Below are 10905 nucleotides of genomic sequence, written 5' to 3' on the forward strand. Positions count from 1 at the left end.
CATCAGCAGTCACAAAACGTTATGCCGAATGAAATGACAGCTTTGTTCTCAACGAAATTTTGTCGTTTCTTGATTGGTCAAATAGTAATGTCATCTGGAGTATCCAATAGAATGTGACTTTGTTGTTAAAATTTATGTGACATTTGTAATAGAAAACTTACCATATTTGACGTTGCTAGCTTGTGGTCAAAATAGAAATTTTGTGATTTTATTGAATTAAAACATTACAATGACTGTGTAGAACTGAAAGTTATCAAATTTTTGTTTGTTCCTTGTAAAATAAAAGTGAAATATGGTGACAATGGATGCGTCCAAAGTGACGAGTAAAACTAGCTCGTTGAAGGCACTGATCCTCAAAGCTTGGAGGGAGCGGTGGACGGATATACAATGGGGAATCAACATCAAGACTATTCTCCCGCGAGGAGTTAGCGGTGATCTGTATAATCTAGCAGACTGCATACTTCAACAAGCGATGGTTGGCTGTGGAGCAAACCAGTTAGTAATATCATATTTGAAACATTCACTGGCATCTCATCTTGTATCATATGCCGCTGTTTTGCAAAGAATAGCAAAATTCGATGCATTTCATAAACCTCATTGCATCATGAGCCTCCTTGAGTTCCTGGAAGGTGTTCTTGATGGTATAACCTGTCGTGGCAAAATGGAAGAAGAGGTATTGTCGTTTGCTGTGTCGTCGATTATTTTGTGGCTGCTGCAAGTATACCATTACTGTCTCAGCAAATATCCATCATCAAATGCTATTCAAAGTCAAGAATTGTTGGAAAAGTCCACATCTCTGTTAAACTCTATAATGAACGCTGATTTTCTACTGGCTATGTTCTATTTGGCTAAACAAAATGATCCCAAGGAGTATAATGAAGTTACAAAGAAATGCCAGGAAATCACAGCATTTATGATGATGAACACTCAATTTAAAGCTCCGGTTACTATACATGAGACATTGCAGAAGATATGCAATATGGATATTGATAAAATAGCACCATTGAACAACAAGCCGGAGCCTGTTACTCATTGCTTACAAGCACTTATAGCTGTTAATGTGCTATCTAACCCTAGTGCTAATATGCAACAGTTATCCAGTCAGCTACTCATGGTACAGCGGATTAAAGGGTATCCATTATCAAGACTTTACTGTGAACTTATTAGAGCGAGTTTTATTTCACTTAATGATTCAAGCAAGGATTCTACAACTCAATCATTGTGGGCTGCCTTTACTTTCCTTAAAGTACCGCAAGTCATCCATTACCTACACAATCTGTGTGGTACTACAGCCAAGGACAGTGAATATTCCATAGAAATTGCAGAAGCATTTGAAAAACTACTTCAATCAACACCACTATTAGATGTTGTGGATACAAAGAACAGTTGCAACAGTATAGTGTCACTCTTAGAGCCTTTAGTTAAACTAAATGTAGTATCGGAAAGCCATTTGGCATACTTCAAACAGAAGCGAGAACACAAAGATGTTAAATTACAAAAGTTAGAACCAACTGGCCTTCAGGGTTCAGTTCCGATGTTCATTACTAGAGCAGAACCAACCTTAACAGGAATTTTGAAAACGCTGGGTGGTGATTGTCATAAAACACAGGACTCTTTATATGCAATGCTGTGTCAAATCGTCGTTGGCGGGACTACTTTAGATACTATACTGGCTGTTGCAACTGTAGAAGGAAAATTGAAACTGTTTGTATCTAGATTGATCAAGTTCAACGAATTTGCATTAGTCGCTGCAAATGAAAAAGGAGCTCCTCAATCCAAGGCATACATTTTTGATATTTCATTTTTGATTTTGTGTTCCATTGTTCAAGACTATGGCGCTGATGCTGTACTAGATGAAAATGGAGACTCATTTTTCGAAAAATGGGTAAAGGAATGCATGGCTTATCAGGGAGTTCATAAATCTCCAGATCAGATCCTCCAAAAGTGTGATCCACAACTTGTGGAAATATTTATTAGTCATTTAAGTGCACCAGAATTTGACTTCAAAAATACTAATATTAAAGTTCATGATCTATGTATTAATGTTAGTGGAGTGATAAAAGAAATTTTGATTGCTTGGGAACATGGTTCATTAACAGCTTCAGAAGTCAAATGTATGTTGGATTCCTTGAGACAGAAAATGGCATGTTTGGCGGTATGTGCTTCAGTATGGTTATGTTCTTATATTAATGTTGTTAGTCAAGAAGCGTTTTTGAAACCTATCAACATGGTTCAACAATTTCTGGTAGCCCCAACTGAAGGTGAGTTGACACAAATTGATAAATTCAAGGAAAGAACTGTTTTAATGTCTCAAATTGTAAGAAAGATGCAATATGATATTCACCCACCTTCATTGCCAAAATCGAAAGCCTTAGTTTTGACTCATAACATTATATCGAGGCAACCCATTCTTGAACAATTACAATCAGTTTGGGAGGATATCAAAACCAGAGGGTATCTACATATTGACTCCACACATATTGTACAGAGTCTTTTGAATACGACAGGTCCTATTTGGTTTGTTACTAATTTAGTTAAAGAAACTCTGAAATTCAGATACCAGGAAGACCTAGATAGATCTATTGATATTGTTCTCGCAATGTTTCACTTGGATATCGAGAAATGCACAGAGGCCCTTTTGCTTCATGTTTTGCCACAATACTTGTATAATGCTAAATTATGTGAGGATTTAGTAGAGCCTCAATGTGCAGTGTTGGCAAAGTTGGCAGTTTACTGCATTTACGCTGCTCTAGAGTACAGTAATCTGAACAAAGGGCAGCCATCTAGAAAGCGTCGTCATGACGATGCAGAAGACTTAGATATGTGTAGTTCGTCTAAAGTTAGAAGACTGAACGATAATTCTTCTGATAGTATGTATTATTCTCAAGGACACACTGTTTCGGGGACCACATTAAAAGAGCCATTGCTTTCTGCTCTAGACACATTGTACACGTCATTTTCTCAATTAGCCGGAAAAAATGGCGACATTACTCCCCAAACAGATTTTATACTGCAGTTCCTAGTTTACGTTGTACAATGTGGCCAGGATAGGGCTCCATTAGTTTTGCAAAAGATGCCAAGTGAACTTGTGCCGACACTTATCAAATGTCTTCCTGATGGTTTCAATATCAGTTTGATACTTCGCTTGTATGATTTGTCAACTCCTTATGGTCGAAAAGATACTGCCAGAGATTTATGTCTGATGAGGAATATGCGCCTCAGACCTGATTAATATGTATAATTATTTATAAGATGATTGATAATAATAATTATTGTTGTAGTTTTGTCATATTTCAATGGGTATATGAAAATATAATCCAATATTAAAAATTAAAATTGAAGTTTTATTTGAATTACTGTTGGGGTTGAACTGTGGAAGGAAAAATAAATCAAAAGTCGAAGGTCGTAATAATCTTTACTTCGTAAAACGCAACAAAATAGTGATCATAAATTAATACTAGGTACTTCTCCTGTTACAAATAGTTGTTCCTGTTTTATATTTTACAAACTTATGACTATTTTGTACAATATTCTTAATTCTACCTATACTCCGACAATGGACGGAATTAGATAAATACATTATGTAGCTTTTGTAGAAGAAAGAACCAGGAAAATAGGATAGATTTTATTGTTCCTTTACTTAATTTATGTCATTTATTACATTTGTTTTTCACTAATGAATTACAATTTTTGAAACTCATAACAAATGACTACCTACCTATTAACATCGCCGAAAGAGTAGGCACTGCGCAAAATGGATCAAAGTAAACAAGCTTTTGTAACGACTGTTTCTGATATAAACTTTGCATTCGTTACTTTTTTATATTCAAAGGCAGAAAGAGAAATTAGAGCGACGAGCTAAACCAGACTAGCTATTGTTTTATTCAATAGGGATTTGCAACCTCCAGTTTGAACGGTACCAGAAGCAATATTGCGTTTGCGCATAATTTATGAATAGCACTGGGAATAAAAGGAGCTAGGAAAATGGACGGCATCGATTTACGAAAGCATGAACTAGTATTGGTTCTAGGTACATTACCTATAAATATTTACAAGAAATTATACATTTCGTATACACACAAACAAATCACATTGCATGTGAAAAGTAACTACTCTAGAATACCATTATTTTGTACAGAATCCATGATACCGGACAATATGTATGTACAAACAATCTATCATTATACAAAAAATAATTATACACAAAGATCACAGGAGAGTTCCAGAGCTTTTTTCTAAAATTAATAAAATTTATTATTACAGGGTAACAAATTATTTAACTATTTAAAGAAATTATATGGAATTATACTACAGTTATAACGCAGGCTTTTTGGCATCCGGCGAATCTGAATGTGGTCGATCTAGAACAATAAGAAAAAGGGAACGTTAATATATTTTATTCTGATGTTTTATCTGGTGTAGGTAGTGCAGACGCATTGCTGCTGCGCATTTATCTTGCTTTATTTATGTATCTACAATCTCTGCACTTCGAAACAGATTCCAACTATCTTAAGATACGAAATATTGGTTCCAACAGTAGATACGATAACTAAAATTCTCATTCAATTCAAATGCAGTAACTTACCAATTTGCCTTCTAAGTACGTCTTCCCTAGATGCATTATACGCTGGCGGTGGATTACTGACCCTCATTGGTAAACTTAATCTATTAGGATTGGAGTTTTCATCTACCGAGTTCTCGGCGCTATTAGCGAACGTTGTCCTTTGGCTCCTATTCCACGTCTGTTGATAGGAACTTTCTGTGGTTATTGTGTTACATCTATTGTTAGTATGAGGAACATATTGCTCTGGTGACCAGTCGAATACGAAGGTGTGACTATAGTTGTGGGTGTAGGCTGTAGGTGTCCCGGACGGCGTAGGAGGCGTCGTCGTCACGTAAGGACTTAGGTCTTGGTGACAGACGTCAGGCACTTTTTGTAGCGCTGATTCTGACCACGTGGGACTTGGATTCCATTGGTCAACCATTTCTGTTTCTGTTATGTTAAAATTTTTAGATCCCGGTCTTCTACTGGCAATGGATCCTGCTGAAACTGCTACTAATGTGTCGCCCCCTGAAGTGATAGTTGAAGGTGTACAACGTGGTGACATATTTGATATTGGTGTGTTTGATTTATCGTCTATACTTTTCCCTTTCCGCTTAGCATTAGGCTGGATCCTCGTATCCTCTATCCGTAAATTGTGGTATCTGAAATAGAAAACTAAAGTTACACATGCGGTATGGCAATCGGACTAACTGCGCAAGATCGTAACAAGTCAGAAAACAATTTCAAGATGAAGCTAATTTACACGTGCATTCCTTAAAACGACATACTTGATAGACAGCATGAGGTCATAGTGCAATTAACAAGATAATTTCTAGGCCATACTTGATATTTACCTAAATTCTATGCTGTTAGATGATCTAACAATTTACTATTTCAAATTAATCGCGTTATGGCCATGAACAGTTTAATTCTATTTGCATAATAAACAATTGTTGACCATCAAATTGGAAAGTAGAATATCTTACCTATTTTCCTGCAGCGAGACTGAATAATCGACGGGTCCGTTGTCGGTTCTTTCGTAGGCGTAGTGCATGGGTGCTAAGTGTGGCGGCACATGTGGTATATGAGGTTGTATACCAGGATTGGGCATTATGACAGGTTGGGTGCCATTGATGCAGACTGGTGGAGTCGGCGTGTACTGCATTGCTGGAGGGTAGACTTGTATGTCTGGTGGTGGCGGTCCATACATCCTCGTGGCAGCTTCGTACGCCAGCCCGTAGTGCAGTTTGGATTGAACTGCGTAGTAATGGTATAGCCACGGGTTTGCTTTCATTACTGCTGCTTCTTGTTCACTGTAGACAATAGAACAAGGTTAGACTAAATTGTCATTGAAGTACCTAAGGGTCAATTTGTTAGATACACATGAGTTAAAATTGGGACCTTATCTTCAGTACCACATCAACACATCAACAGCCTGTGATAGTTTACTATTAGATTGTGAGGCTTTTCTGCACGAAAGCAGATTGCCGGCCTTTGCCATACTCGTAGTCCTCAGTACATTAACCATTAAAATTAAAGAGGCTGGCGCTCGATATTTATCTGAGCATAAAGCCAATAATAGGTTGTTAAAGCGTAAGAAACCTTGAACTCGAAATAGATCGTACCTAAGTTATGAGCTCCGCAAACAATTAAAATAACTTTTAAATGGTGATTGCATATAACTGGAAAGAATTCGCGTTAGTCTCAACGACATTGTTACAAGCTTTAGCCATTACTATAATAGTAAAGAGGAGTATAAAGTTTAATGTTTATATTGAGTAGGTTTCGTTTCGCCATGCGTTACGAGCACCTATTAATTATGTATCGAAGTAGTTTAGGCGATATTCCATTACACTAATCGCTGATAACGATAGTATATATTAGACTTGTAATGTGTTTAACAAGTCACTGTTGTTTAGCGGCCTTCCCACAAATACTTAAAATACAGTTTGCTGTCTGAGATTTTCAGATAAAGGAACTGCCTTTTCGAATAGCGAGAATTTTATCGCTTGCATTACAAAAGGGTTTTGATCAAAGCTTTTGACGAAACTTCTTTTGTTAAACAAATTAATTGTTAGTTATCTTAAATCGCAATGTCCTTAAACAAACGTATTGCTAATAAAATTTGTTAACAACTGCGTTCGTTACTAGTTAACAAATGATACGAACGTATGTTATCTACGTCACACATCTCCGATTGTCGACAAAATGAGGAACATTTAAACAAACGACATGTAGGTAATGACTGCGGGTAAGGCAAGGTGAATACACGGTATTGAATTTGTATTTAATGTAACCTTTCGCGCGAGTTCAGTTAACGTTTGTGTTGGCAACCTTTAAGATAGTGGATGCAGGGAAATGTCACATAGTTGGACTGAGCCCTGGACCTACACTGGTACAGGTGGGTTGAAAATACTTCGAAGGAATTACTGTGAGAATATCTACCTGAAGTAATAATATGCACCTTTAATATTTATGTGTTGCTTAACTAATGGTGAATAGATAGGTAAGTTTCAACTCATTATGTGAGTGATTCACTAAGCATTTTGCACCTGCCCGATGGTGAGTACCTGTACCTGTTTTATATTAGGTAGTTATTTGTTATGTTGATTAGCTATTGATATTTTGGAATAGAGTGTGTTATTAGAAAAATAAATTCTTTATAAAGAAAATTTCTTATTGAAAGCTAAAAACTTAATGAAGACTTAATTTTTTTTTATGTCTAGGTACTATTATGTACGTTTAACTGACGCTGACAGTACATCAAAGTTTAGATATGTGTTGGACGGCGACAAATCGCTATTACATTCACTGCAAGTAAAGAGATACTGTTGTGAAGTATTCAGTATTTCAGCTCCGGAACCAAAAGGGCGTTTGGATAAAACGTTATTCCTATGTTTACACGCGTTCTGCATTAATAAACTTGACCCTTACGACCTTAGTGATTTATAGCTAGTCTGTGCTAACATTTTATTTATGCTAAAAGCCTTACTGAACGCTTCGGAGATATCGCAGAAACAGTAGGTAACTTATGCACATTAGATGCCATTAATTTTATTCTCATTTTGTATAATAAGTTGTTTGCATATTATTTAGTGGTTTGAACGGCCGACTTGAATTGAGGTGTTAGGAAGATACATCTTAATGTTTGTGGAGGTGTCAAAGAAGATATACTTTAGATTTAAGTGCGAAAACAAAAGTTTAGGTTAATATAAGTAGGTAGTATTTTTTTCTTTTTCATTAGTCATTTTGGGCAGTTGACGTGTGTACAGAAATGATTCACGAGCTTTATCATCATAAGTTCAAACACGTATTTAGTTAATTATGTCAATGTAAATCTGCCAACGTCTATATAATGTCGTAGAACCATTTAACTGAGATCCTTTAAAGATAATTTTCAAGGTTCAGGCATTCTAGTTAGACTTTTTTATATTGTCTACATAATCCGGTGCTTGTTATGCATAACCGAGTTAATGGAATGTTGGAAATCAACGTATCCGTCCATGTTCTCAGTTTCCCGCCAATTTGTGCGTCCGCGCAGCCTGAACGCATAAATCTCGGCGACATGACGTAGGCGGCCGACATGTTGACAATTTGTTGTCGTTCACCGTATCACTTGTACATGCCATAGGTGTGTATAAACGAGCGTTAAATTACTACTCGGTTTATTTCAATATTGAAATTTAATTTGAGGATCTGGACTAGCAATCTAAACAGCTACGAGTACCACGTGTAGGTTAAGTAGACGGTTCTAAAGTTCAAAGAGGTGAATCAAATTAAGCGTGGTTCACAAGCTTTTTTGTGCGATGGAATTTTCAGCTACTACGAAATGTTGTGGTTACCGATAATGCAGCTAGAAAATAAAGCTCGAGACGCCATTAAATCAGTTATTCACGTAAGCTGGGCTCATTATTAAAAGCAACAGTATTTGTCAGTGGAGAGCACGAAGTAACATGAGTAGGTTGCGCAAGAGCATCAGCGCAGAAACGTGACAAATGACGCAATCCCGCGAACAATGCAACTGAGCTTGTGAGCACAGCGGATTTATAGCCACCACCGTATAACATTTGGTGCAATTTGTAAAGTGGAGCGGTAGTGTTTACTCTACTAAAGTCGAAATTACTCCTATAACTCATATTATGATATATGTAAAAACAATCATACTCAGTACATAATAAGGCACTTATCTAGAGAAGCAAAAAGCTCGTACAAATATCCTTAGCTGCTAATAATGCAAATGCCACTGATACACAGTCTTTTGTCGTTCTCAGAAAATAATTCATGTTTTCAAACGTTGGATCTAAGTAAAACCAATTTGTTTACCCGTCTAGTTAATTGCTTGAAAGCCAAAGCTCTTAAAATTTCATAACGTGCATTTTGAAGTAACTACGAACAAAATTAAGGCTTTTAACGGTAGGTAAACGGTCTTCAGGTGTTATTATCGCTTGAATGTCTGCTTATGACATGCACCGCTCCCTTCAAAGACCTAAGTGGCTAAGGACTGCGCCACCGCCCTTTGTGCCTGATTGTTTAGGTCAGCTGGACTGTCACCCACTCGCCCATTCAAATTAATTTAGATTTACTATCTAAATAGCGCCTACCACGACTAATATGAATCGGTCTTGTCACTGTAGGCCGAGCCATAATGACTTTGTTCGCGCCGATTATTATCTAGATGCCTAATCCGGATTGTGAATAGTGTTGAATTTAATGTTTAGGAAAGTGTTAAGTCAGACGTTATCTTAATTACGCCTTTAATGGCCCTTAAGCGCAAGGAGTTCCTGGGAAATGTTTTGCATTGTTGTAGAATCTCTTCTAGCAGCTGTACGCTTTTTGTTGCAATCCTCAGTCCGCTTATCTACAGTGTATTATGTGATGGATGATAGGAGGCAACATCTTACTCAACAATGTCAGTAAGACATTTTTTTTGATAGCTTTCTAAACAAAAGTTTACTCATACCAATCGAGCCATACATCTCGAACAAATTTACAAAATTAGCAGCAGTTTTCGTGTATTTTCGTGCTATAAAATATAGACGGTTGTATCCGCCGGGTCCATCGATCAAACCCGGCGCTTGTTAAACACCGTTTCTCACATCACAACAATAGCCCTTTGCAGGCATATTTCAAGCCATCCCGATAGTAACATCGGCCGGCCGATCGGCTTGCGAGGCTCGCCCCGGCTCTATAAATCACCCCCTTACAATATTTATTCTCTGTAAAGCTTCACTACGGACTCTAGATGTTCGATCGAGTTTTAACACTCGATTGCATAGAACAGAAGAGATAAATATTCGCAATAGAGCTTAGGAAATGATCGCGGGAGATCAAAAGCGGGTCTGAACTGATGAACTATGTTCTGATTTATTTAATAAGGAAACTCGAAAAACAATCGACATGACTGGGTTTTGACCTAGGGCTTTGGAGCTTTGACCTTATCTGGCTCTTATATTCTGCAGTCCTATTCAAAGTTTGTTACATATTTCCAGTTCGCCTCTACCGATTAGAAACATCTGAAAGCATTCAGCGAAAGTTGTCTCGGTATCGGTGTACGCAAACTGTCACTAGAGCATGTGTGATCGTTAAATCTAATTTATTGCTGAAAGTGCTTGCAAACTAACTCGAAGACCGCCATGTTGAAATCGCAACGCGAGCAAAAAATCAAAGAATAGACCAAATAACGAATGCTCTGAATGAAAATGATTACGTAGTGTATCATTAGAAGAAGTCAAATATAGGTTACTTCAATCAAGACAAGTAAACAAAATGAAACATAATTGGCCTTCTAAAATTGCTAGACTATGATTGTGACTATTAACGCCAATTAACAAGGCATAGAAAAGTTATGGTTGGCACATGAGTGGAATTTATAATGGATTGTCTTCCTATTTAGAAAACATGACTGTGTACGTACAACTTTATTTCATTAATTGGATAGCGTACGTCTGCGTCTAAGATGTGTAATACCTATGTTGATTCTTGGACTATTGTTGCATTTTTAATATTGTTTTTTGTTACTAGGGAATTGTGAACTGGCTAAATTACACAAAATTACCAAAGGCCAAAATTAAAACCGATTTCGATCTAAAGTCATTAAGAATTATGATCGATTTTTGACAATTATATTGGAATTTCTGCCAATAAGATTTTGTTCTATAAAAAAGAGACTATGAATTGAAATCGGTTATTAATTTCTGTTGTCAATTGTTAACTCTCAAAATTATGACCAATTTGGCACCCCAAAATATTATCACCTCCAACTTGAAACTATCTTCTTAAAACCTCATAAATTCTTAAGCAACAACAATCGAGTTTGCATCAACAATAGTAAGGGCCGTGTTTACGCGAGAGGCGTACGTCGT

The 10905-nt window shown here is 36.9% G+C and overlaps 2 protein-coding genes across 6 annotated transcripts in view; one reads left to right on the plus strand and one right to left on the minus strand.

Annotated features, from left to right (window-relative positions):
- The first annotated feature begins 135 nt into the window (after window positions 1-135).
- On the plus strand, window positions 136-3336 carry LOC118277876 (mediator of RNA polymerase II transcription subunit 24). The gene has a single exon (XM_035596873.2). The coding sequence runs from the start codon at window positions 293-295 to the stop codon at window positions 3230-3232; it is 2940 nt and encodes a 979-aa protein (XP_035452766.1). The 5' UTR covers window positions 136-292; the 3' UTR covers window positions 3233-3336.
- Window positions 3337-3396: 60 nt separating this feature from the next.
- LOC118277877 (PAS domain-containing protein cky-1) overlaps window positions 3397-10905 on the minus strand; it is a 144358-nt gene continuing 136849 nt past the window's right edge. For 2 of the 5 annotated variants that reach the window (XM_050700417.1, XM_050700414.1), the window contains exons 10-12: window positions 5530-5856; window positions 4586-5205; window positions 3397-4361 (exon numbers count right to left, since the gene is read on the minus strand). In XM_050700417.1, the coding sequence (XP_050556374.1) occupies window positions 4315-4361; window positions 4586-5205; window positions 5530-5856 (994 nt within the window). In that variant the 3' untranslated portion in view covers window positions 3397-4314. Of the gene's footprint in view, window positions 4362-4585; window positions 5219-5529; window positions 5857-10905 lie in introns of those variants that run through there. The other 3 variants (XM_050700415.1, XM_035596874.2, XM_050700419.1) reach the window with 3 other exon arrangements.

This window comes from Spodoptera frugiperda, chromosome 18, assembly GCF_023101765.2.
Source record: "Spodoptera frugiperda isolate SF20-4 chromosome 18, AGI-APGP_CSIRO_Sfru_2.0, whole genome shotgun sequence".
NCBI classification, from domain to species: Eukaryota; Metazoa; Arthropoda; class Insecta; order Lepidoptera; family Noctuidae; genus Spodoptera; species Spodoptera frugiperda.